Source organism: Emydura macquarii, unplaced genomic scaffold (assembly GCF_026122565.2).
Source record: "Emydura macquarii macquarii isolate MOO-44397 ecotype Brisbane River unplaced genomic scaffold, CSIRO-AGI_Emac_v2 contig_3517, whole genome shotgun sequence".
NCBI classification, from domain to species: Eukaryota; Metazoa; Chordata; order Testudines; family Chelidae; genus Emydura; species Emydura macquarii.
In genome coordinates this window covers 9,016,769-9,044,271 of record NW_027133654.1, presented here as the reverse complement: position 1 = coordinate 9,044,271, position 27,503 = coordinate 9,016,769, and the positions used below count along the sequence as shown (strand labels likewise).

Sequence of the window (27,503 nt, the reverse complement as noted above, 5' to 3'; positions counted from 1 at the left end):
AGTTGGGGTCCTGCTGTGTCAGGCCAACTCGGCGACGGTGGCTGGATGGGTCTTGGCGGGGTCCGGGTCTGCCCCGCGCCTGAGCCTGTTGCCTGTTGCCATGGCAGCCACGGGACAGCGAGCGCCGGGTTGATGACAGTGGGCCGGGGGAGGGGGGGAAGGCACCTGAACTTCCGGCCCAACCCCACCCCCCTGCTGAGTACTCGGCTCCGCCCCCACGTGAGGACCCGCCCCCGCGTGGTCTGGTTGTCATGGGGACGCCTGCAGTCCCGCCGCTGTTCTCGGACGCGGACACTCTCGCGATAGCATAGCCGGCGTCCTGCGAGCGACCTTGCGTGCCGTGCGCTGGCCTGGCGCTGAGTGGGCGGCGGCGGGTCCGGTCCGGTCCGGGTGTCGCTCGACCCGGGGGTGAGCGGAGCTGAGCTGAGCTGAGCTGAGCGGGGGGGACCCGGCGCGCCCAGGGGAGCCGCCCCCCCCCCCTCCCTCCCTCCCGCGGGGCTCAGGCTGTTTCCTCTGGAGGCGGGTGCCCCGGAGGGGCTGCGCCTGTGAGCGCCGCGGCCGCCGGCCCTGGGGCCTGTCAGAGGCAGCGCGCGGAGCCTGCTCTCCGGGCGGGAGAGCCACCCTCCCCGCCCGCTGCTCGCTGGACGGGCGGGGGCCGTGGGCTCTAGGGCGACCCCGGAGTCGGGGCTGCGCCGCGCTCGGTACCCGGGGGTCGCGGACGCCGCCAAGAGTTAAAAGCTGTCGGCATCGCGGGGCGCCGCTGAGCAGGGCCCTGCGCTCGTTTTGTCTGAGCCGGGTGCGGGAGGAAGGGGCCCTTGCGGGCTGCCGGGGCCTGGGGAGAAACGTGGCCTTGTTCAGCGTCTGCCGAGAGCCCCAGAACAAGGCCGCGCAGGCGAGAGAAGCAGGGGCGCTCGTATTTGTTCCTCTCACTCTGTTCCTGTGGGCTCAACTGAAAGTGGGTCCCGGTCCTCCCGCTGTGAAAGCTCTTGTTTTCAGGGAAAAGATGGCATGGCCGTGGCAACGTCCCTGTTTCATTGCTTCAGGAGCCCCTCCGCAGGTCTAGCTTGTACATCACCCTGTGATTCGGGCTTCCTTGGGTTTCTGTCACTCTGCCCTTGCCTCGTTCTCCTAGGCTGCTGCCTACTTCATCAGGGTTAGCCCCTCTGTAGCCTTTTCTTTCATCCTCTTCAAACCCATGGTCTCAGTTGTTCCCACTGTCTCTTATTGCTTATGCGTGATAACTTTCATTTACTTCTCCATCTCTTCCTGTTCCGTGTTCTAAGAGATGGAGAAGACTTCCTCAAATTAAAATGGGTAAGGTACTCAACACATTAACTTTCTGCCTAAAACATTTTCTCTCCATCCTTTATCACTTTTCACAAATCTACTGTCTGCCTCATCACTCAAGTGCTCATTTCCCTCATGTACCTTTACAGAATTGTGGCCTTAGATCGTAAGTCTTTGGGGCAAGCATCCTGCAAATTATGAGGCTATATAAATATTTTAATTATATAAAGCTAGCTAAAATTTGTACAAAAACTATTGAGTGAAATCTCTTGAGGGCAGGACTCTGTCCTGTATGAGTGGAAAGCACTTAAGTCCATTTTGGGTGCTACTATAATGCAAATATACTGCTTATATTAATGTTCTATAATAACTTGTGCAGTTTTTATGGAGGAGATATGTCTAAATCAAGTGGTGGTTGAAACTTACTTTGGTCTGAAACATGACACTTGTTAAATTTAGAATATTCAATGTAATTTTAAATGCAAAAAAAAAAACTTGATATGGTTGACTTTATATTCTCAAACCAGGCACGGTACTTGAAACTGAAATGTTGCCTCTTTGTACACACATTGTATATGGCCTTTTCACCTTCAACATGACAGGATTTGTTATGGGAAACATACCTTTGAATTTCATTTATGTGCACAAACTCAGCTGTTAAGTTTTTACACTTATTTGGATAACTCCATTTTCTTAAACTGTATGTTTATATGTTCTGATGGATTCCACTAACTTGTTTACTTAAATGTCTGTCCTATTTCTCAATATGTAGCAATCTCCCTATATACTTTTATACACAAATCCAGATCTATATCTCAGTACATTAACAAAACTAGATGAAAAACCAAATGTGACATGCCAAACTATTCTAATACAAACTACATTAAGCTTCTTCAAGCACAAACGTCTTAATTAAATACTTTTTCGAACCATAAAATCACTTTTGTATCTTTTTCCCTTTACCTCTACCTCCCACCTCTGTTGGTTAAGTTTAATAATTTGAAATAAGATAATATTCACTCAGTACTATAAGTTCACAACAGCAAACTAGTGTTTCCTGATCAATTGCTACTTAAAACTAAGTTTATGCTTTATGTATTTAAGCAATTCAAATATATTATCTCACATTAGCACATTTAAACTATTGGTAATAGTTATTGGTCCCCTATAAATCAAAATACACTTCACTTAAGTTAATTTTACATGGACTAATGTTTTGAAACTGAATTGGATACTTTAAAAACAGGAATTTAAGAGATCTTTCCCAAGAGTGGAACACATTGAAACTTGAATTATTTCTTCTGTATTAACAGGGTATTTACACGTGATGTTGGAAGAGGTCCTTTAATGTCAAACGAAGAGTTATGGCAGTACATTGGAAGAAAGTGTTGGTGATCCTTCTAGCAGCTCAAGCATTGCTTGTGGTTGATAGCTTTGAGGAAGAGGATGTACCTGATGAATGGATTCTTCTTCATGTAGTCCAAGGTCAGATTGGAGCTGGAAACTATAGCTACTTGAGACTAAATCATGAGGGGAAGATAGTACTTCAGATGCAGAGTTTAAAAGGCGATGCAGATTTGTATATATCTGATATGACCCTTCACCCCAGTTTTGATGAATATGAGTTACAGTCTGTAACTTGTGGCCAAGATGTTGTTTATGTACCAGCCCACTTCCGCCGCCCAGTGGGAATAGGAATCTATGGTCATCCCTCTCACCTGGAGAGTGAGTTTGAAATGAAAGTATATTACGATAGAACAATTGTAGATTATCCATTTGGTGAGGCTTCCTACAGTCCAGAAGAGATGGAGGCAAGGCAGAAGCACTCTCATTCACCAGAAGATCAATCTCAGGATGAAGAATCTGTTTTTTGGACTATACTCATTGGAATTTTGAAACTAATACTTGAAATTCTTTTTTAAAAGAACTAACTGGACATACACTGGACTAGAGTGCACTTATAGCCTATGACATTGAACATGAATGGCTTGCTGTGAGCATTGGTACTTTTTTTGTAAAGTTACCTGAAGACATTCAGTTTACCTTTTCTATGCTGAGGAGGGGAAAAGCAAAGCCATATTTAATTTTGTATTGAAACACCTTCTCTTCAGAAGTAAAATGAGCAGCAAGCACAATATAATGTATAGTTTTCTTTATAAATCAGGGATAAAGTGACTACAATAAAGGGAACCTTATTAAAATGTCTTACTCTGAAGAGATGCATAAGAAAATGGACTTTGATAATTCAAAGTGGTTTTTATTAGTGATAATTTTATACAAAAATTAATCTGGAAGGTGTGGTTTTAACAACCCCTCCCAATTTAAAAATAAAGAACTAATTTTCTAATCTCTTTGCAGTATGAACAGATCTTTAGCAAGTAGCACTTGAAAATACTGGCAACCATTGGAATTTGAAAGCAATGTAACAAAGACCAGGAACCATCAAAGTAAAGATTTTAGGTGCCTACCTCGAGCCAGTTTAAAGGGGCTTGACTTTTCAAAGAGTAGGTGCGCTCATGCCTTTTTCAGTGTGCACTCTAAGGTATCAAGTTGGACATTTAAATGGAGGCATCCAAAATCACGACCTGGATCAAGTTTGCGGTCTTCTTTATTTTCTTTAAAGATAGAGGCTGATCTTTCTAGTCAGGCGAATGATTATCGTGAATTCAGCTATTTTTATATCTGTAAATATATATGACGTCACACATTAAAAGCAACTCAGCCTGCATTATCTAAGGAAAAGGGTTCTTCTCCATAGATGTACCCCTTTTCTTAAGTTTACCCAAAATTTTAGTGCAACTTTCATTGTCATCTATCTTTTATGGTTATTGGTGCATCTTTATGAATGTTAGCTGCATCTAACTCTTGGGGTACAAACTATTTTCCACTGGGTTGCTATAAACTGCCTCTTTGACACAATAAATGGTGCCTATTTACAGACTTCTTTTCTGAAAGTTTTCTCTCTTCGATAGAAATTTCAGTTGTCAATCTAAACCGCTAGAACTGAAAGAATACATGTTCAATTACTACCATCATAGGAAAACTCATCTAGACCAAGTTATAAAAAATTTATTTGGTAAAACATGCTTAAGTGGTTTTGTTCCTTATACAGAGTGGTTGGTTAAATAGCACCAAAATTATCACTTCAATTTGTGCAGTTAATAGTATTGGAAGGTAAACGTTATTCCGTTATCCCTCTTTGCTGTTTTTCCCCCATCTTCCTCCTCTTCTTGGTGTGCGGTGGTCTTTTTGACAACAGTCACAAATCCAGCGACCTAAGAAAGTAAAGTTGACGTTAGTTAATATTTTTATTCCTCCTGTAGAGCCCCTGACTAGTTTATAAAATTTGTAAATACTTATTTTTGCACTACCTCTGCTGGTAACATGCAAAATATAAACCAATATCCAGAAGTTAATACTTTTTCCTTTACATTTGAGGATAAGTTGTGTACATAAGACAATACTGGTTAGAAGTAGTTAGTGCATACCCTGAGTATTTGGGGAAGGGTGTAAACACACTGGCTGCAAATTTGCTGTCTGATTTATCCAGATCAATTGAGCGGAAGTGAAGACCAGCTCAGTTGAGTAAAACCACCTTCCCAAAAAGCGTAGTACTGCATTGACGCATTTCCCGATGGTGCACAGAAGAGGATTTAGGAAGTCGACGCAAGCTACTACACATAGCTTCATTGTATCTCAAACTGGGCTTCAGAAGAATTGAGGTTCCACTGCTACTGTAGGATGGGTCTGAGATGAAAGTAAACACTCCATATGCATACTTCACCACTGACTCAAGTATAACTGAGTGCATTAGATTACAGGAATTTTAATTTGTTGACCAATTACTTTAGAGGAGTATCAACCTCATCTACCTATATTCTGCCTTTAATATAGCTGTTAGTGTACAGCCTCGTGTAAATCAGTAACAATTTGCATGGAAGAGCATTCAACAGTAGTAGAACAACTGCCAACTCTGCTGCCGCTCACAGCATTTTCAGAACTTGAAGTAGTGGTGGCACGGCCAATGCTAGTACTACGGTATTTCTTAAGTATGTGCAGCAGTACAGTAGCTGTATTTTGCATCATGGATTTAGTTTTAACACAATGAGACTGACCACTCCTCAATTATCTAGTTCTTTAATTCTCATTCTACACTGCCTTTACACTATGTGCAGTCATTTACACAGGTTAAAAATGCTACCAAATCAGCATGGGTAGTGCTTTATATTAATGTAAAGTAGGCATAAATGACTGCATGTAGTGCAAGGCACCAGCTTTGTTTCAATTTAAAGTTTAGGCATGTTTTTTGGTTTACATAGTTGACTATACAAGTTGTGATGTAAAAATGGGCTCCAAGTGTTTACATAGATGAAGCACATATTTTTTTCTTCTATTTTAATAAAGCATTTACTATTGTTAAAGCTTCTAAAAATGCAAAGGTTATACTCTTCACAATATGCAGCAATGCAGTGTTCATATGTGCTGCTTTTATGGATATAGATAGCTATGCAGTGTTTTGGGGGAATCCTGAAGAAGTGGGGTTCTGAGTCACAGCCCTGCTCAAGTTCTGAGAGGAACAGTCATGTTGTAAAACAGTGAAGCTACCAATCCTATTTCTTCATTCCAAGTACTCTGAACATTACTAAAATATGCAGAAAATTTCTAGAACTCAAATGTTTCTGCTGTTTTGGACAATTCAATGAATGCTATCTTAAATGTTAAGTAGCATCTACAGTGTATGTTCAACTAATTCATATATCCCTATGGAACTGTAATCTTGTAACTGTAGAAAACCCCAGCCCTTAAAATACCGATTTTTGCTTCTTTACCTGAAGGGATAGCACCAAGCCCCACACAAAAGGTGTGATAACCACGGTCACACACATCACAGAACATCATTTCTTCTTCATGGTGAGGCTGCCCACATATAATGCATGTTTTACACTCCATACACTGCCAAGGGTAGGTCTTAATCATAGCAACAAGCTCCATGGTCATATCAAGACAAGAAGGATGGCCTAGATTAAAACCAATATTATTACTAGTACTTTTTGAAATGAAGTTTTAAAATAATCAGTATAATCTATTAGCTATTTTACAAAAATCAAGTTTATCTCACCTAAGAGACTCAGTGCAGTGAATGTGTTCTAATACATAAGTATGATTAAGAAATTTTAAAAAGAAAGTCAATTTCTAAGACGACTGAAATGTTTGTAGGCAAATTTAGTAGTATACAAAATACTTCCACTGTAGTAAGATTTAGCAATTAAAATTCCTAGGAATCCAGTTAAAGTGTATATAGATACTTACCGCTGTTGTCACATTGGGAGCAGTGTATAAGTGCTTCAGTCTTTCCTTTCTTGTTGGACTCCTTACCCTTCAGACAAATTCCACATATAGCATTTGGAGTGACCTTTGGCTGGAAGGGTAGAAGAGGGCTATGAATTCATCCCAGAAGAATTTATAATGGATTTAACAGGAAATTTGTTAATGTATCTCCATTTTAACTTTTGTAAATTATTAATGAAGTTTCTGTATGATGTGATCCAAGTGAATCTTAAGACATAAGGTGATATTGACAAACACTGGTTATTTTAAAATCTTAGGAAAGATGCATACAAATATGATATTTAGAACATGTACACAGCTATATGTAAATCATTTTACAAAAAAAAAAAAGCCAAACCAAAAGTGTATGTTAGTTCCTCCTGTAAACTTGTCAGTTTGCACTTCCCTTAATAGTGAATACAAATAATACACATTATATCATGATAACTTTAAAGCTAAATCAAATTTGTTCAAATGTAGAAGGAATAGGAGACGGTTTATATGAATCTCCAAATTCACAAGCTTCCATGCATGTGAGGGAATATAACCCATATTATATCAACCCATCTATATGGAAGCTTAAAACTAATATCCTAAAAGAGAATTTTATACTCTTAATTTTTATTGTTTAAGCTTCCAAAATGTCTAACAGACAAGTTAGATGTGTTGCTTTAATCAGTTTTATTGTTCCTGTCTTCCATATCCAAAGTCACAATTGCTGTTGCTATAGAAAATACCGCAATTCTACATTTACAACGCTGCTAGGAGAAGATGATCTGAGAAAGAAAGGAACTGAGTGTTCATAAGATCTATTTAAGGCAAAGAGAAATTCCAGGTCGTTATATTGGCTGAAAGATGGATATTTGTGTTGTAATTTTGTGACCATACCCAAAAGATAAGGGTTTGGATTCAAATATAACACTGATGTTCAATCCACCATTGCCAGAGATTTTTAAAAAGCCAGTGTCTGTCTCAGTGATATTTGAGTTCTGCTGTACAGAAGCAGCCATCTAGTCAAAGGAGGAAGTTTGAATTAAAAGCCTACTCCATAAGGAATTGTGTGATTGCTGATAAATAGTCATAATGGGATTTGCTCCATTAAAAAAAAAAAAAAAACACTTGCCTAATGGGAGAAAAAAAAAGTGACAGAGTATTTTTCAGCCAAAGATGGTATTAATAAAAATGGCAGTGAACATTAAACTATTAAAAATAAAAAAATATTCAGTATTGTCCCTTTTAAAACAAAATATTTACCAGCCAGTTCTTTTCTAACACTTAGCAAGATAGTTTATGTCTTTAGGAATTCTTAATCTTCCAGAATTCGTTGCCCTGCTTTGAAAATTTTTTAAGTTACTAAGCCCCCTATGTAAATTAAAATATAGCTACAGTCTACTTTAACTTGTCTGGCCTGAGGAGTTTTAAACAAAACAAAAAAACCACCAAATGTTACATATAAACTTCCTTTTCAAAAGATGACAGAGGCATTCATAAAGACTTTTTTTGCTTATTTATTTTAAAAAAGCATAGTCAAACCTGTTTTATACATAAATATAGTAAAACCGTAAAAGAAGTCTAACATTCACAAATGTCTCTACAAAATAAATATCATGGAAGTAAAAGCATACATAGAAAATTCTTACTGGAAACTATTCTACAACTCCTACATATATACCTTTTATACCCTGCTCCTCCCAACAAAAGGATAGTGGCACATGCTTAAATCTCAGTTTTGCAGTGTGTACCCTCTTGTTGCTTACTGCTACATTCTAAGAATAAAGTTTTTGTTGTGTTTACCTATATCTAAGTAAAACAAACCTCTCTAAAATAGCAAGTGCACTTCTCTAATCAAAATTCTATTTCTTCTGTAAATTATTCATATTATACTGCCATAATATACAGCAGCATACTCCCTCTCACTCCACTGAAACTAAAGTGAACTAACTTTGGGTTATTGTACCTGTGCTAGTATATGTGCAGTTAATACTTTGATACATATAATTATAAAATTAGACACTGACTTAGGTGTATTTATTGTTAATACTTCCCTCTACTTCCACTCCACTAACTTGTGTTCACTAGAAACAGTGAAATAATCACAGCATATTAAAAACTTGAGAGCCCCAAAGATATCGAAGCACTCTGTTTTAAACAAAAATAACAAAATGCAAGGTATTCACATTTCAAAGCAATTCAAGTTCTATCACCATAAAGAAATGAAATGGCTTTTAGGGAACACTATGAAAAATTCTGTCTATGGGACATCATAATATCCCATTTAACTATTTTACATTTTGCTTTCCAAATCACCTTAATCTTATCTTGATAAAGGGTATGGCAGTGGGACTCCTTTGTAACTAACTTGCATGCTACAGTTTGCAGCTCAGAGTCTCAAATCAAGCACTCCAAACAATCAGACAAGCATGAGTTTTCTATGAGGTCCTGCTGCCCGTGGGCAAGGCATTCCATTTTCATATATAGCGAACCCAAAGCAAAATGTTTTGGGGACCTAGTATCTCAACACATGGCAGATTTATGTGCAAAAAACCTCCTGAACGCCAAGAACAGAACCCTGTGTGTGCAACTGTAGTAACTAGTCCTGCATCAATTGGAGCAACATCCAAGACACTACTTTGTGATGTAACGAACTGTAAAACATGCTAACCATTATATATCAGTTAAGAAGCTGACACTTAATAAAAATGGTTTCATACAAAATATACCAGTTTTCCTGCTTAAAAAAAGAAGTAAATATGATAATTCCAATCACTTATACTGTAATGACTATAGCTATACACTTATATGTTGATGTAGCAGCAATTATCCTTCAATTTTAATTAAATGTAACCTAAAGATTACTATCCTATAAAATGCGGGCAAACAGTGAATAATACAAAAAAATTAGAACTTAAAGGGACATTTAATATCGGTTTATAGCCTTCAGCTTAGAGCGCCTTTATATTTAGGCACGTTCTGGTGTATCAATACCTGTTAAATCTTTTTATAGACAAACTCTAACCAGAATGTTCACATCTAATCAGTTTTAAGATATTTCTTGTAATGGAGCATATTAAAAATGTTCAAAAATTCCCATAGAAACAATGCACAACTGTGCCACCTTGGAGGTATCAACAGTCCAATGCATAACCTTTGAGTAATGCTAGATACACTGAAGTTGTGAAGACGTGCCATAAAAATATTTTGGCACTGTAAGTTATCAAATTAGCTTGCACTATTTGCTTTGTTACTAACATAATTAATAGCTTTAAACTAATGGGTAATAGCCATTTGGATCCACATTCAAACTGCAGTACTGCATTACCTGTACAACTCTACATCTAGGAGTTCAGAACCTTAGAAATGGTTCTGTTTAATTAGTTCTCTCTATATTCAAAAAGGCCACCAGACAGAGCAGACTAACCAAACAGACACTGTACTTTGTGGTCTTCATACCTAAGAGAAGCTCCTTTTTCTATCAGACCAGTCACATACAATTTCTAATGTATAGTTAAACAAAGCTAGCACTTTTCCAAGCTTCATCTTTGGATTTCATGTTCTTGAAAATATTGGCATGAGTTTGGGTCTGCAATAAACAATTTGCGAAGTTACATATATAAAAATATATGTATACTACAACCGTTCAAATATCCATAATTTGCATCTGTCTTAAGCAGTTCCTCAAAAGAGGAGAGATAGCTAAGGCTTGATAGTTTTGTTCTAAACTGCAAAAAATATGCATTTGTGTAGTTATAGAATTTACAGAAACTTTTTCCAATCAACTGAAGCTGCACATTCCTGTTGAAGACTAACTTCTAAGTTTGATTTATAGCTTCTTTATCAACAAATAGTAAATTTAGATGTTAGCAAACCTTCCTGAATATAAAATTCAAACCATTTAACAGCTCACAATTACCTTTGTTGCTGCAAGATTTCCCAGAACATATGATCTTGATATCATAGAAAGAATTCTTGGTTTTTAACAGCATCTTTTGGCAAACACTCCCAATCACTATGCTTTACACCTTTCCATACTGTAGCATCTTTCCACACAACGGGCCTTATCCTACTCCCATGTAGTCAATGACAAACTCTTACTGGATCAATTGGAGCAGGGTTGGGCCACATGTATATATTTGAAGGTGTACAATCAAGACCCTTTTACTGTACAAAGTTCTATAGACTAAAATTCAAATCATGCAGATGAATTTCAATTTCTCTTAAAATGTTAATCCTCATTTGACTAATGGGAAATGTTACATTACTAGTACTGATTATTATATCCTGGGTTTGGTAAACACTGCTTTACAGATGTTAAAGTGCCTCAATGTCCTAGCCAAATTTTACCTTGAGTAAGAAACATTCTGCCTATGGAACTTCTTCTTGTATCATGAATTAGATAAAATTGTTATTCTCCATATCTGTCCTAAGTGGTTTTGTAGTGTTGCTTAAACTGTAGTTAATTTTGCATTCCACCCCAAAGGTGGCTGCACTTGTTGGCAAGTGAAGTAAAATCTATAAATAATCTAAGATTTTGGGATCCTTCAGGATGAAAAGCTCTATTTAAATGCATATTATGCCAATATATTCAACCATATCACTGTGCTTTACAGCACTGGTCTCATGGTCTGCAGCCATACTAACTACTGGTAAGACAATAACAGCAAATATTTAATGCCAGTTTTACACTGACAGGTAATTCTGACTGCTATATTAAAGCAGTCATGAAAATATAAAGTTCTCTTTATAACAGCCAGAATTTTTTGTGCTGTAATTGCTCAGGAATCAGTTTTGACATAGAAATAGAAGCCACTCCATAGCCAGGGTAACAGAAAAGCCCCTAGTGAAATAAAGCAAAAAAGGAAGGAAGGAAGCAAACAGTTGGAGAGCACAATAGGAGAGCAGCTAGTGAAGTACAGCAAGCAGAAGTTCCATTTTTTGAAAAACAAAGTTAAATATTTCAGGGAGAAGCTGATCAGTAAAGAAGCGGAGTCAGGGGCTTTTTTCTTCTACCTTGTACCCAGGAACTGATTTGGACAGTACAGAACGTTTGGAACCATCTTTTCTTGGAGTAGCACTTTTCTCTCTTGATTTTTGTCTTCCCTGAAAAGAATCCTCCTGGTTGTCATTGGCGCATTCACCTTCAGAAACATTGCCAGACGAGTTGTCCTATAACAAAAATACCATAACTTTTTTTTTTTTTGGTTAGAAAAAGACTAGTCTTTTCTAGCTCCAAAGCAAACAAGGGCTAGTACCTTCTTTTCTACAGGAGCATGGGGGACATTTAAATATGGTACGGCCTTTTTTATTGTAACCTTTTATGACTATATGTCTCTCACAAAAAGGCTGCCATCATAGCAGAAGTGTTCCAGTATTTTCCAAAAGATTCTGATACAAGACCAAGGATAGAGCAGGATTTATCCTTTGTTCTAAATTGTTTTAATTTATGACTTGTCAGAACCAAATTCTATTTACCAATAAACTGGATGCTCAACATCTGCCAAGTCTTTCACAGATACAGGCCAGCAAAGCAGAAAAAGTTAAACTGCACTATTCACATTTTTAAAATATGCTAGCAAACTGCATGTAATGTAATAAGTGAAAATTTTTATGCCACCCTCATTTAATATTTTCACCAAGAACAACCTGAATATCATCTCTGGATCACAGCACAGGAATGTCAAAGGCAAAAGACACTCAGCAGAGATTCAAGGAGAATTTATGTAGCAGATGTTAAAGGAGATTTGTGGGGAGTAGGGGGGTGGGAACCTTCAGGGTCAGAATCAACATGGTGTCATTTTTTTTAAAAAAAGCAGCACAAGTTGGTTGGTTTGATAGTTTTGGGGGGCACATTAATGGCCTTCAAGAGATCCCAGCAAAAACACAGTAAGTACCCATCTCACTAACACTGAAGAGGACAGAGTACCTTAGAATTCCTTCAGCATGCAGGAGGGTAGGCAACATGAGGCAGCTCAGCTGTAGCTATTGGGAAATGGAAGCCATTCTGCTGTTTAGGAAGTGGGAAAATAGGCACCCCCAAAATTCCAGAGGAGAGGCAGGGTGAGAAACAAGCAAATCTCACCCACAGAGGTACTCAGCAAAAAGGGAGGACCTCGGTGTTCCCAGAGATAGACGTTTTCTTCCACCTCTAACACTCTGCCTCTTTCTGTGAGGTACTTGGGCGGAAGGGAGAGAGACTTCTGTTGGTCACACTCTCTCCCATTAATAATTTAGCCACGTGGGAGCTGAAGAGCTGATAGAACCACTATCAAACCAGCTATCTGGTCTCTGATTTCATCTGCTCCTTCTAAGTGCCGGCATGATCTCCCTGGCTTCTGCACTCCCATCTGCTGGATGGCCTTCTGAAGTACCATGCATAGGGAGCGGATAGCATCTGCTCAGCCCCAGTTCCTTCTCATATTCCTCTACTGGTGGAGAGGCACCACAACTGGAAAAACGAATGGGGCAGACATAGTGCAGTATTAAGTGAAAACTGATGTTTTTCCGTTTTTTAAAGAGTAAGGAGCAGCAACAGACATTTTGCGATTAATTTTAATATTTGTGAAATTCTTAAGAACTTTAAAGATTCAAAGGGAAAAAGCACATTAACGGCTACCTCTCCTTTTTCAGGCTACCAAGTCAGCCATTTCATCTTGTTTTTTCTTTAGTTACTAAAGCTTTAATTGCAAATACTTAAACAAAATTAACATTTACATAGCTAAGTTTAATATCTTAACTAATCCATATTCAAAGATTTCTAGTTGTTAGGCCATTATTTGATGTATTCCAGATTTTATACTAGAATCTCCTTATTGTGCTGTTACAAATATCATGCTTCTTGAAGCAGGTTGCTAGCACTAATAGGAACAAATAACTTAAAGATCTTTCTATTGAACTTTGCAGTTCAGAATACCCTGACATCCCAAATGGGCATAGCTTTCCTTTATCTTCCAATAAATGGTGCTTTAATGTTTGGATAAAATGAAGAGTATAATACACTTTTAATTTAGATAAAACAAAGGAGGGAGAATGATTGTTAAAGCTGAATTGCAAAGAAAAAGACACCCTATGCCTTTTACTATCTTTACAACGTAAAAGGATGGCCTTAAGCTATTTTTCCGTCTTAAAGGTACTTTCCTCCTCCTATTTTTCATTAGAAATCAGGCTCACACTTACTTCTCTTTAATAAAGGACTTAGAGGACTGGAGCAGAGAAATCACACAAGTCTATGACCTGAACTGCAACACTCCCTCCCTACAACTGTTAGCATCCTCTCCCCTTCAACTGAGAGGAAAGAGTGAGGTGGAAAGTTGCAGTGTGGGTCACAGATCTGTATAATCATAAAGATTCTTCAGTGAAGAGGAAAATGAGGGCCTGGACTTGGTATTTTTAGTGTAAAACAGAAGCAGGAAAATTGTTATAAAAAGTTGGGTCAAATTTCATAAGTAAAAAGAGCATTAAAATGGTAAAACCAATTTTTTTTTTTTTTTTTTTTTTTTTTTTTGCTTTTGCCTCTCAGTTCTCCTATAACCTAAACTCTACTGGAAACAGATATTAAAAATCCCAGTAAAGCAACTACTGAAACTGAACAAAGGGAAGGGGAGAAAAGAGAATCTCTTTTTTGTTAAAAATCACTTTTCAATTTATCTCACCGAATTGCCTTTGATTTTCCGTTTGTCATCACCTCGACCCTCTTCTGCATCATCTGAATCTCCATCGCTGTCCAATGCAGGCAGTTCTGGATCCAAAGGAGGTTCATAAAGCGCTGTGTTTAATGGCAAATAACGAAGTTCATCGGGGGAGTATCTAAAATCAAGAAATAATTATGTTTAATATCATGCCCATCAATAAAATATAAAAACCACTTAATTGTCAGTGAAAAAGAATTTTAAAAAGGCTGGCTAAACTCAAAGCCCATTTTTTCATAATTGCATATAAAATGACCACAACTGTGTGCATACGCATAGTAATTATGTACACAATTCTGAAAATCTGGGCCACAAACGCATCTCCTCCCCTCAGTCATAAATGTTACCCCATGTTAAACAACATTTGGTTACATTTTAAAAAACATTTCAGCTACTCAGTCCAGTAAATGGTGCATGTTCCCTCACACCTTAAGGATGAAGGCCTGACCCAAAGACTACTGAACGTCTTTCCATTGATTTTAATGGGCTTTGGATCAAGCTCTAAATCCTAGTGTTTGAGCAATCAACTAAATTGGTCTCCCAAGTGTTTGAGAGACATTCAAACAGAGAGAAAGCACCAAAAACTATTCAACATCACATGGAGCTGCATGAAAAAGAGCTTTCTAAGGCTTCAATCCTGCACTGGCACCTGTCATTTAGAACCCTTTTGTCACTGTAGAGATCCCCTGAAGTCAACAGGAATCTGCACAGCCAAAGAGATTATAGCTAACAGATACTAATGCAGCCTGAGGACCTAGATGTGTACAGTAAAAGAAGAATAGTCAGCTCAATATCCGGAGATTGATTTAACATGTTTGTTGGTTCAAGGTGCCCTGTTCCAGCTGGCTGACTCAAGATGTTCTGTATTAATTTTGGTTAAAAATAATAAAAACTAGCAGCTTAATGGAGACTAATATATTAACTATATTTCTATTTGGGCTGGTAGATGAAGATTATGAGTTCATCTAAGAGACTGTTCCATGGATTATGCCAAACATTTCACACCCACATATTCGCCGAAGACCATATAAGGCATACACACTGAACCCTCCAACAAGTCATGTTTACTATCCCGCACAGGTTATTTATTTTATAATATATAAAATACCCTTATGGACATGCATAAATATAAAACAAGTTCCATGATTATTAGTTAGTTTCCAAAAGAAAGCAGTAAGGGCCATGGCATCATGTGGCTTGTTTCCTGCATCTCTGATAAGGAATGCCAGCTCCTCTGGCTGGAGCATCATAAGCTTTGGCATGCCTCTGGTATAGGGTGCTTGTGGCCTGGCACAGCCTAAAGGGGAGGCCACAGCTGAAAAGTTACATGTCTTTTATACTTCAATGATATAAATGCTGCAAAATGTTGCAACTCCTCTCCCCATTAAGGATAAACACAAGTAGGTTGCATTCTTTTCTACGATGTTCAAAAAGTATGAAGATAGATCTGCATCAACTTGTTCTCAGATTCGAAATTTCAAAAATATGCCCATTACATTTCCGTGCACATTTCATATTATGTTAATTTTGAAATGTACTTCTTTAAGAAATGAGTTTGCTTGTTTCAACAAAAATATCCCTAGCAACTAAATATCTGAGAGGGTGGCCATGCATTAGTTATTCCACTTAAACTATCTTTAATTTTAGTCAGCATTAGGAAAGATGAATGGGAAATACAGGTGCATTAGGTGTGGACATAAGCTTTTTTGGTAAAACCACATCCTTTTGGAAATCATTTTGCCTTATATAGCAACTTTGATTTAATGATCTCAAAACACTTTACCAAGCTGAACACTATTCCTGTTTTACAGATGGTGAAACTGAGGCCTACTGTGATTAAGTGACTGCAACCCAGTGGCAGTCAGGAATAAAATGTTGGCTCCCAGTTCTCTGTTCCAATATCCAAATCAAGCTGCATTTCCATTTGCTTCACTCTGTGGGTGATGCACATTGAGTCATCCTTACATACAACATGGAAGTTTCTGAAGAAAACATTTCCATGCTAATCTTGGGCAATACAACATATTAAGGCTATGTGCCATAGGGCAGAGGTTTTAAAACTTTATACACACATTGAAGCATAGGCATTTTGGGAGGTAGAGGGGTCAGTTTACCAAAACTTTTCCTCCTCTCACACACATTCAATTTCATCTAAAGTCTTAGGCCATGCAAAAATCAATCAAAATGAGGTTTTAGCAGTGATCTGTCTTAGAAAAACCACCCCCTAAAACTATTTCTCTGCATTCATGAACGATTGCTGCATAAAAAGCATTTGACTACGAGCCTGCAATACAAAATTTAGATATACTGCAAATACTCTTGACAGTCTCAGAAGAGGCCAAATACTGAATTGGCACAGAAAGTGAATTACTCCCTGCTGCATGTCAAATTGGTCCCTCCAGAACAAGGCTGAGGAATGCTGATACAGCAGCGTAGAGAAACTTGCACCGTTGCTGCCAGTGCCAAACTTGTTCAGTGGAGGGACTTCAATCTCTGGGTGGGTCAGACTTGCATATCTCACAGACCCAAAATTCACTCAAAATTATTTTGAAAGTATTACTACTACTATCAGTGCTTAATTTGTGCCAGAACTTGCCAGTGCTGAGCCCCAGTACCACTGGGCTTGCTGCATCAATTATGAATGTACTAAAATTGCTTGAGCCGGGGCACCTTTTTCATTATAAATTAAGCACTGACTACTATTTTTCACAGCTAGTTTCCTGGGATATACAGCAAGTAGATGAACGTAATATAAATAGCAGCTATATTTTTAAGTACCTTTTGTAGTACTCCTGGAATTGGCCTGGTATGAGAGCCACCGGATAAGGACTAACCTTTGTTCTCTCTGTAGGTAAGATTTTGTATTTTCCTTGAGGCACCTGGATAATCTGTATTGTTTAATACAAAACAAAAATCTCATTTTCCACACAAGCAACCTTTTTTTAAAAAAAAAAGGTTATTTGTCTTTTCCATATGATCAAATAAATATTTTTGGACTCAGCCTTTATTATGCTGGAATGATCTGATTTTTCCCACATGCACTCCTCCAGCACTTTAGGGCATATATTGTATATGGCATATTTTGTACTGTCAAAGTAAAATTCTATTAAAAAAATCTAAATAATAAAGATCCATTTAACACAATGAATAACTAATCTCCTTTATGGCACCATGACTCTGTAATAAGATAGAAAAATAAAAAATATATTCTTATTAAATTGAAATTACTTTATTGAGTAGCTTGTATGGTAAGTAAAACATAAGTTAATTTTCATATTGGACATCTTTAAAATGAAATTTTACCATAGCTGCATGGTAGTGAGAACAAGGAAATCTAACTTTGAAAGCAAGCTGTTGTGTACAAAAGCATCAGGTTAATATATGATGAGCATACACAAAACAGAAGTTCACGGGATCTTTTTTTTTTTTTTTTTTTTAAATAAAAGATCAGACCAATGGTCCACTAGCCTATCACAGACAGGGGCCGATATCAGAAAAGTCTAAAACCTCCAAATAGACTATTACGCAATAATTTATCTATGGGGAGTTTCTGCTTAACTGATCTCCAGCAAGGAGTGGCTGGCTTACATTCCTAAGCAAGACTGATAAATATTTTTATCCTTCCTAGTGGAACAATGGAAAACATATTTATTCATACATGTCTAAACCTTTTCAGAATACTACTAAAATTTTTGCCTCAATAATAATTTATATAATTTATTGTCACAACTTTTCGACAATCGGTAATCATCATTTTAAAATGTGTTGCCTTTTAATTTCATTAGGTGTCCCCTTATTCCTGTATAATAAGAAATAGTAACAGGAGCATTCTAATGACCTGACCTCCTTTATGCTATTTTATATTTTACTACCACAACACAACTTATTTGTCTCATTTCTAAACTAGGTAGTGCTAATAGTGCTTCCTCACATGGAAGTTTTTCCAGCTTGAGAAATCAATTAATTAATTAAAAGATTTAAAAAATTGAAATGGAAAGGTCTATTCTATTTGGTAAAATAACTCTTAAATGTATATATTCAAATTTATCAAATTAATTCTAATCCAGTGTTATGATAAAAAAAGGTTATATTAATATGTTTTCAGAAAAAGCACCAAAAAGACTAACATCTTTACTATAATAAACAAGGAGCCACCTATTATCATTGATCAATAAATTTAAGGCAACCTACATGTGTCTGTAAATCAAAATAGGCTCTTCTTTCTTCCATTCGTTCCCGGTTTAAATTGCTGTTAAACTCTGCAGCTTTCTTGGCAGCTTTTTTAATATATTCCGGAACTTTACTAGCTTCTACTTTTTGTGTGTTCTGCTGTTGCATTTGCTGAAATAAAAATTTTATTAATTCACAAAACTAACTTGATAAATCATATTTTGCAAAAGGCACTTAATCCCCATGCCCAGTATGTTATGGATCTGGTTCATTAAAATTAGAGGGATCACTTACAGAGTACTCTTTATAATGATCTGTTATTCGCTGACGTTCTTTTTCTTGCAGTATTACAGAATACTCAGCATGTTTGGCAGGGTATTCTTTAATCATCAAATCAATCACTTCATCACTGCGCAAGGCTGTTAGACCTAGATTAGATAAAAAACATACAAATAATGCTACATTGCAAAACAAATTGCAAGTCATTTACCCTTTTGATCAGTAGTCTACTATAAAGTTTGCCATAAAAGCAGACAGCCTAGCCTATACAATACGTTTCACAGAACATAGCAATTATGCTTTAGCAACACTCCTTTTAAAAAACCCTAAAACAAATCAATCTCCTACCCTTTAATTTAAAAAAAAAAAGGGGGGGGGGGGCTGTTAGCTGTGTGATTCTCACTGACTTTAATGGAAACTGTATGTCTAACACCCCATGTTTTGCTTAAAAAAAGGGTTATGGAAACTAGCCCAAAATATTATGCAGCGGCTGATATCCTGTTTATAGATTCTGTCACATCATATAAACCACTGATGACTTAAAAGATACAGCATACAGGGAAGCAATGAAAGTCATTTTATAAAATAGTCAACTTCCTGTACCAAATGAGAGAGTAGAGTTACATAGATTAGTGATATCAAAGACAAAAGAATTGTGATAGGCATTAGTCAATCAGTACATCAATCCAAGTTAATGTTGATCATAAAAGAAAGAAGTATTAAGAAGGAGATGAAATGGACACTCTATGAAGGTTTTTATTCTGATATGAATATGCTCAAGTACTTTAGTCTAATTCATATGACCTCGAATTTGCAAGATGATCTATGCAGGCAGATCCTTATACCAGCACAAAGCCCCATCTAAGCCAATGGGTCTTCATGCTGACAGAGAGGTTCTCTTGATCAATTTGGAGGAGCAGGGCCTATGTTACTAAATAAAATATCCCTGTTAGCAAATGAAATCACTAGAACTGGCAAAAAATATATAAAATGTAGAGTCTAGTAATCTGTTGAAGCCCTCAGACAAAAAATGTTACACATTCTTAAATTTACATTACATTTTAAAATGTAAAATAAATAAACTTATTGTAATCAAAACCAATTTAAATTTCTAGTCAACAATTACTTGCTTTTATTATTTTTAGGCAGGAATCAAATAGTCCAGCCTAATCCAACTGCATCGTTTAATTCTTCTGTCACTTTTAAAATGTTGTATACAAAAGAAAGCTGAAAATTCATTTTGTTTTCTTACCTAAAGTACACTGAGTCTCTGTGATGACATTTAATTCTCTGAGGTAGAGTTTCTCCTTGTGAGACAGATCTCGTCTCTCTAAATCTCCAAGAAAAGACAAAACAGCAGTAAAAACGTGTAATGTTATACACTTCCACATTCATCATATAGGAAGTTTCAATTGGGCCAAAAACTAGTTTATAATTTATTTTCCATGTGATGAAAAAGGAAGTCTGTACAAATAAAATGTCTGTTTTAGCTAATATTTAGTTTAGCACAATCCAGGGGTAATAGTAGAAAGTCTAAAAAAAATTACATTAAGATGTAATCTAAGGGGATATTAGTTTAATACACACAAAATTATTCCAACAAACAAAAGTATTACAATGCCACTATACAAAACGATCTGTTAACGTTTCTTTTATAAATAGTTAAAAAAATAGATTCCCCCTCAAGAAATTGCATTAAAAGCATACTGACAAGTAGTTTTGAAGAGTGTTTTACAAATTCTAATATAAGGATTATAGTAGTTAATGATGGAAAAGACAGGCATCAATTCTCACATAAGTGAAACACAGATCTCCCAGATTATTCTGACATTTTCCCCTCAGTGTGGAAATAATGCAATGCACTATTGTGCAAGAACTGGAAACTGAAGCTGACCAATCTAGTTTCCTTATCCAAGTTGAGCAAAATTCAGAAAGTTATCAATAATAATAATAAATGCTCAAAAATAAACTAGGGCCAAGACTAACAAAAGTGACTTAAGTATCTCATCCTCTGAAAAACAAGCCCCTTTACAGCATTTCAATAATCACTAATCACTTTTGAAATCTTTGGCTCAGATTTTCAGCTAATGTAAGTTATTAGTAACAGAGACAGAAAAAATGGAAAAGCTTGATTTTTATCTTGACAGTGTCCTCTTAATTGAAAGATTTGTGTTATATTCCAAAAGATGTGAGCTGCCAGTTTTAGACTTTTGAATCGACAGATTTTTAACAAAAATTTTTGCAACCTGGATACCTGGATATTTTCGTTTAAATGAGGTCACACCCAAGTATTCACTGACTTGCTCCTGAAGCATATAGTATTCTCCCGTTTCATCAGGTGGCCATTTGTATTCTATCAAATTTTCAGCAGGAAAGTAGCTAAAGCTAAACACAAAAATAATGGCCTTGAAATGATAATAATACATTGTACTAAAACATATATATTGTGTAAAAATGTTAGAATATTCAAAATAAAACATTAATAAGTCGATACGACTCCCATTAAAGTTGGTTCAGTCTCTTAGAATATATCCACTTCCTATCCCATCTCAAAACTACACACATTTAATTATGTGTTTCATTTCACTAGGGTTTCACAAAACTAGTATTTATCAATGAATCATTGGACATCAAATCAAAGAGTGTGTAATCTATAACAAGGTAAGAACAAGAAAACTCTAGCATGAACATGCATTCATACTGTCAGATAATATTTAAAAAGCTATAAAATTATAAAATGAAAAAAAAAAAATTTACAAGTAAGGTCAGTCCTCAGTGACACAATGAAGGTGACATTAAACTACATTAAAAGCAATGTTGAAGCAAGGAAGTTGCTCACACATCGCTTTAATTCACCATGCCTCAGCACCACAGAGGTCAGAGAAATACATGAGTAACATATGGGCAGAGAAAGGAGAAGAGCTAATGTTAAAACTTATGGAAAAACACAACAAAATAGTATTTAAAAAATAAAACCTCAGTAAAGTGACATTACCCAAGGTCTTGACTAGAAGTTTCACAACTTCGAGAACTGTCGCCTGAGCCCATACGTCGTCTTTTTGATGGCTGGCTGCCATCATTTGAATTTTCTTCTGTGTCATCCTGAAATAAACACGAATAGCAAGCATTAGAAACAAAGCCAAGAAGTACAGAATGTACTCAGTGTATTAGGATATCACAACGTAAAGACTCAGAAAGATGTAATAAACTAATAATTTTGGGGTTGTGGTGGCTGTGTCTATGACTCCAACAAATGTGCTCCCTAGAAGTACTATGTTATTTCAAATGCATTTTGTGAGCCTAATCATGGGCTGGTTTGCACAGTTCCTTACTCCCTTGTATTGGCTGCTCATCATGCTTAGCAGCACAGAAGGGGAACCAAGTTCTGCAGAGTCGCTATGTTCCTCCCTTGTCACACAGGTGGGGCAAGATGGGATTGGAAATGGGTAGAGTCACCAGCACCAATATGTCTACAGGTGAAACTGTGTCTGCACATCAGGCAACGCATACTGAGCCAGCTAAAGATCGGCCGGTTTACTCAATCCCTGGAGCAGTGAAGAAACTGGGAGGACGACTGTGACTCTCAAAATTATTGTCTTGCTCCTGGGCGGTTCCTTGCACTGCCCCTTGCTAGCACTGATACTTACAAATCAAGGAGCTTGATTTGTAAGTATCAGTCCTAGTAAAGGGCAATGCAAGGAGAGGCATGGTCATCCTCCCAGTTTCTTCACTGCTCTAAGAATTGAGTAAACTGGCGGATCTTTAGCTGGCTCAGCATGTGTTGACTGCCTGATGTGCAGTCATTGATCATCAATGACAAAGAGCATTTACATAAACATTTTCAAAGTAACAAAAATATATTCTCTCAAATGGGCGTAGAAAAGGAGCTGTGTCTAGTTTACATAAAGCTTTGAATACAGTGCTACAAAAGAACTGCTTTTCATGAAGAAATAGGTAAGATGTAGGGAGAAAAACAATGGAGTTGAAATATATACTGAAGGCAGAAATATATACCAAGGGCATCTTCAAAATGAGCTGTTACAAAAGAGAAGTTATTTTGTCAGTGGTACCTTTTCCCAGTCAGATTTAAAGAACCTATGGCAAGAGAAAGGATGAGATTTTGAATATGCATTGTGATGAGATCTGCTGCATACTTGAGAGTCATGCCTTAAAATGGGGAAAGGAGAAGGAAAAATATACAAACAGTATTATGGTGTTACCAAATGTGAAAGACCAATGAAACCACTATGTCTTATTGTTGGGATTTCCACTGAATAAGTCAACTATATCTAAAAGATGAATATTGTAATATTAATAGATTGAAATCCTGTATCCTATTAAGCCTGTAAAAAGATGTAGGAACCACTGAGCATCAGCCATATACCATCTTAATAGCTGCAACTCTATGTCACACTGCAAATCATCGGGAAATAACAAAAGCCTTCAGTGGCTTTATCCTGTTTAATAACATTTGTGAAATATTGCTGATGGAAGAACTAATCTGTCAAAAACAGTCAGGCCCACATAGTTACACTTAGTATTTGTTTATTAATTAATGACAAGTACAATTATTAGGCCTTGTTTAGTGAACGTCTTTCCTCTTATATTGATATGTAAAACTCAAAGTGTTATATTTAAGAGACAACAGCAATTTATAAACTAATTTTTCTCTACTTTAGCTACATAACACTTAAGATCAATATAAACAAAGGACTAGAAAAAACATGTCTGTCTCCCTCTCTATTCCTGTTTTACTTTGTATATTTGACAGCTCTTTATGTCTAGTCTTTTTCCCCTTTCATTTGTGTGGGTCTTTCATGCAGCAAAAAAAAAAAAAGAGAAACATTTTTTAAATTAGGAAAAATGTAGTAAGCAGGCTTTGAGGCAGATGCATCTAGATCTATTTTTAAAACTTTTTTAAACTTGATGATCTCAAGCTGATAGTGTCCTTTTAAAAGAGGTGGAAAGTTTTCATGAAAGGAAACTTAGGGAAGTAGAAAAAGAAAATGTTGAGAGCACCAAATCTTATGGTTTTATTACAAAAACTATTTATATGAAAAAATAATATTAATTGATCAAAATCCTGCATTGTTTGCTATTCAGCTTGTAAACACTTGTAGGAACCACTAAGCATCAGCCATGTAGCCTCATCAGCACTAAAATAAGTGGCAATGAAGGAGAGCACAGAGGCAATGAGTCACCTAATATTAAGTACTAGGAGCACATAGGCATGATACACTGACAATTTCTGTAACTGTTTTGAAAAATGTTTTATCCCATCTCCACCTCAACCACACCTTTTTCAAAAATAGTTGAGAGTGTGGCAGGGGACCCCAACACTGACAACTGTAGTCTAACCACCGTTTCTCTTCTTAGATCTATGTTTTCTAATGCTAGATTTGGCATTACCCAAAAAATGGCTGCTGAGCACCTTGAGATTAGTAAAGGAGAAAGGGTTATTTATTCACCTCTCTATTTTCATTATTTTTAATTTTATTTTTAATTTTTTTTTAAAAAATGATTTCACCAGTTGCTATTGCACAAACTTCTAGTTAGAGATTAAGAGATAAAAAGATGTACTGTGCTGCAGAGGACATGGCTCTGGGCTAACAGTGAAAAGATCTGGGTTTCCAGCCAAACATAAGGTCATAATGATCAGATGGGGGACTATCATGGGAAGCAGTGATTCTGAAAAAAAGACTTTGGGGTTACGGTGGAGAATAGCTGAACAGGAGCCCACAGAGCAACAGCGTGCCTAAAAGAAATAAACTGGAGAGGAGTTAGAGAAGAACCATGAGAATGATTAAAAATTGGAAAACATGCCTTACAGTGAGAGACTCAAGGAGCTTATTCTATGTAGTTAAACAAAGAGAAGATTAAGAGGTTATTTGATCACTGTCTATAAGGACCTACATGAGGAACAGAAATTTGATAAGAGGATTCTTTAATCTAGCACAGAAAGGTGTAACAATAAACTAGTCAAATTCAGACTAGAAATGAAGTGCAAAATTAAGTGAAGATAATCAGCCACCATCAGAAACTTTTAAATTGAGTGTTCCCCTTTTCAACTTGAGCAGTAAGTCAAAATTTGGGGTCCTAGGGGTGTTCCAAATGAGACTAAAAAATTGGTGATATTTATTTGATGCAGTTTTGTTTATTTACAAAGAATATACAAAAGTCCTTTATCTCTGAACACAGAAGAAATCAAAAGAAAACAGCTTTTTTTGCTCAGAGCACCACGAGCACGCTTTTCATCCTGCACCCCAATCCAAAAACCTTCCCCCAGTTTCTTCAAGGTCAGTCACCCTGCTTTCAGCTGTTCCTTCAGGCGCTCTCTGTCTTTTCCAGTTTTTTCCCATCTGTTCTGCCTTCCCACACACACTCCTACCCAGCAAAAGTTCCTGGATGGATTCACACACTCCTTTTTTCTCACTTGGGGGTGTGTGCTTACAGTTATGTTAACTGGAATGTGAATTTATGCTTATCAATCTCAATAGGATTTTAACTCAATCCAAAACAATTTTTCACCCAGCTCATAAGACAAGATTTTTTTTCCAAAGGAGATGATCTAGTTCAACCACAGCTATTAGACATGGAATAGAAATTAATACACAGAAATCCTATGACCTGAGTTACACAGCAGATCAAATGGGACCAGATGATTAAAATGGTCCTTTCTTGACTTAAATATATATGATTCTATTCTCAGCTCTGCCACACACCTCCTGTGTGACCACGGGCAAATCACTTCCTTTCTATGTACCTTGGTTTCCCCAGCTATATAAATACGATAGTGATACTTAGCCTCCTCTGTACTGATTAAAAGTGCTATGTATGATTATCCATCCTTATCCCACTTGCAAGCTTGACTTTTCCAAGATAATTTCAGACAGCATTTGCTAACGTCACCCCTGAATCAGGGAAGGGGAGAAGCAGGAAACCAATGCACACCACTGGAAAGCCCAGATGCTTTGCAAACCTATTAGCCATCATTTATCCATGACGCACGGGTACCGTTTCCAGCCTGCTGCAGGACTGTACAGGGCCAGTGCCAAACCTTGGACCCGGGCAACTTTCAGGCCTGTAAACCAGCACTGGAGAGAACCAGGAACTCTATCCCCTCCTCCCCATACGTGCTTGGCCCCTCTAGGCTGACGAGCTGCAGCCCGTCGGCTGGAAGAGGCGGTCAGGGCTAGTCTGTATCCCAGCATCTAGGCGGAAGCTGCCTGCCGGCCTCTCGCCCCACGCTGGGGGCTGGCACGACAGGGCCTCCCCGGACCGGTGTGGGGCGGGGCAAGGGCACAGGTTAGGGGGGTGGGGCCGGGGAGGTGGCGGAGCAGCGCAGCCTGTTCTCCCTCGGGGCTCGCTGCCCGCCCGGTCTCCTCTCTCTCCCCCCATGACACGGAGGGCGGGAGGGGGGGGTGTCAGGCTGACTTCCCGGCCCCCTCAGGGGTCTCCCGCTCCCCGCCCGCGCTTCCCCGCCCCGGCCGCCGCCGCCCCCCGGGGCTCCCTGTGAGGGTCCCGCTGGGCCGCGGGGGGGTGTCTCAGCCCGGCCCGGCCCCGCCTCCCTCACCTTCAGGGACTGGGCCCCGGGCGTGGCTGGGTCGCTGTCACAGACCCGCGGGGACAACACCGCCGCCATGGCCGCCGCCTCCCGCTCCCTCCGCCAGCCCCTCAGCGCTGGGCGGGGCGAGAGAAGCCGCAACGCAGCGTCCTCGGCTCGCGTCACCCCCGCCTCGGCCGGCCCCGCAGCGCCACCTGCCGGCCAGACCCGAAGCCGACGCGCGCCCCGCTGCCAACCAGGGTCTCCCTGGGCCCCCGCCGGCCTGTTGCAGTCACCTCCCCTCGTATCCGCCCCCGCTGTTCTCCAGCCTGCCTCCCCTTCTGCCCCCTCCACGGGTCCTGCCCTCTCCTCCTTCCCCTCTCCCCCACTTTCTAGTGATCCCCACAGATCCAGCTCCCCTGGGAGCGCACTGGTGTAGGAGAAGCCCAGCGGCTCCTGGTGTTTTTTTACCAGTCTCTGCCATGGTTTGTGTTACCATGGCCTAAAAGCCCCACTGAGAGAGCAGGACCCTACTGCCTAGGCAGGGTACAAACACAGCGACAGTCCCTGCTCCCAAGAGCTTACAGTCTATGCTACAACCCTACAGCAGTTTAACTACCTCACTCAGGTGTGACAAATCCACAAACACAGTCCGCAAAATAACAGTGCTATGCTGACAGAAGGGTTTCTCCTATGGACATATCAACTGCCTCTGGGAGGAGGTGGATTAACTGCAGGGACAAGAGAAACTTTCCCGTCGCCATAGTAGTGTCGCCATAGTAGTGTCTTCACTGCACTGGCGCAGCATTTTAAGTATAGCTCTGTCCTAAGTATAAGGCCTGGTCTATACTGTAAAGCTAAGTCAACCTATGTTAGATTGACTTACTGCCACTGCATTAATTACTGCGGCGACTAATGATCACACTATCCTCCTTGGGCCGGTGCTGTGCATCCTCACCAGGAACGCTTCCACTGACCCAAGGGGCAGGGTGGAGAGCTGAGAGCAGAGCCCAAGCATAATTTTTTGGGCCCATTACAAACTTGTAACACGGGTCCCCTTCCACACACATACCACAAGCCCTCATCCCATACATACAATCTCATGAGCCATGAAAATTTTTTTCCTCATGGTAATGGGGTTTGCAACCTGGTAAAGTGTACCCTTTCCCTCCCCTCCTCCAATGTGGGGGCCCTGGCTGAGAGACCAGGCTCTG

The 27,503-nt window shown here is 38.6% G+C and overlaps 2 protein-coding genes across 5 annotated transcripts; one reads left to right on the top strand and one right to left on the bottom strand.

The window, feature by feature from the left end:
• Nucleotides 1-373: 373 nt before the first annotated feature.
• CUNH6orf120 (chromosome unknown C6orf120 homolog) lies at nucleotides 374-4,719 on the top strand. 3 transcript variants are annotated; one of them, XM_067535995.1, is made up of 2 exons: nucleotides 374-408; nucleotides 2,601-4,719. In XM_067535995.1, exon 2 carries the CDS (start codon nucleotides 2,652-2,654, stop codon nucleotides 3,207-3,209), a length of 558 nt encoding a protein of 185 aa, XP_067392096.1. In that variant the 5' UTR covers nucleotides 374-408; nucleotides 2,601-2,651; the 3' UTR covers nucleotides 3,210-4,719. The 3 variants fall into 3 exon arrangements, with proteins under 3 accessions (XP_067392096.1, XP_067392097.1, XP_067392094.1); XM_067535996.1 differs by lacking the exon at nucleotides 374-408 and adding an exon at nucleotides 453-1,057; XM_067535993.1 differs by lacking the exon at nucleotides 374-408 and adding an exon at nucleotides 453-1,314.
• Nucleotides 4,341-26,407, bottom strand: PHF10 (PHD finger protein 10). 2 transcript variants are annotated; one of them, XM_067535991.1, is made up of 12 exons: nucleotides 26,320-26,407; nucleotides 21,742-21,848; nucleotides 21,001-21,131; nucleotides 19,999-20,082; nucleotides 18,762-18,895; nucleotides 18,489-18,638; nucleotides 17,076-17,185; nucleotides 14,262-14,415; nucleotides 11,623-11,778; nucleotides 6,598-6,706; nucleotides 6,117-6,305; nucleotides 4,341-4,562 (listed from the first exon to the last, which is right to left on the bottom strand). In XM_067535991.1, the coding sequence occupies exons 1-12, from the start codon at nucleotides 26,386-26,388 to the stop codon at nucleotides 4,477-4,479; spliced, it is 1,479 nt and encodes a 492-aa protein (XP_067392092.1). In that variant the 5' UTR covers nucleotides 26,389-26,407; the 3' UTR covers nucleotides 4,341-4,476. The 2 variants fall into 2 exon arrangements, with proteins under 2 accessions (XP_067392092.1, XP_067392093.1); XM_067535992.1 differs by having other exon boundaries at nucleotides 19,999-20,076.
• Between the last annotated feature and the right edge of the window lie 1,096 nt (nucleotides 26,408-27,503).

Excerpts from the sequence above, each read along its gene's own strand:
- CUNH6orf120 (XM_067535995.1), top strand. The coding sequence starts at position 2,652 with ATGGCAGTACATTGGAAGAAAGTGTTGGTGATCCTTCTAGCAGCTCAA.
- PHF10 (XM_067535991.1), bottom strand. The coding sequence starts at position 26,388 with ATGGCGGCGGTGTTGTCCCCGCGGGTCTGTGACAGCGACCCAGCCACG. Across the intron at positions 18,639-18,761 it reads ATCATTATAAAGAGTACTCT|CAAATGCAACAGCAGAACAC; the intron begins GTAAGTGATCCC and ends TTTTTATTTCAG. Across the intron at positions 17,186-18,488 it reads ATTTTGATTTACAGACACAT|ATTATCCAGGTGCCTCAAGG; the intron begins GTAGGTTGCCTT and ends TAAACAATACAG.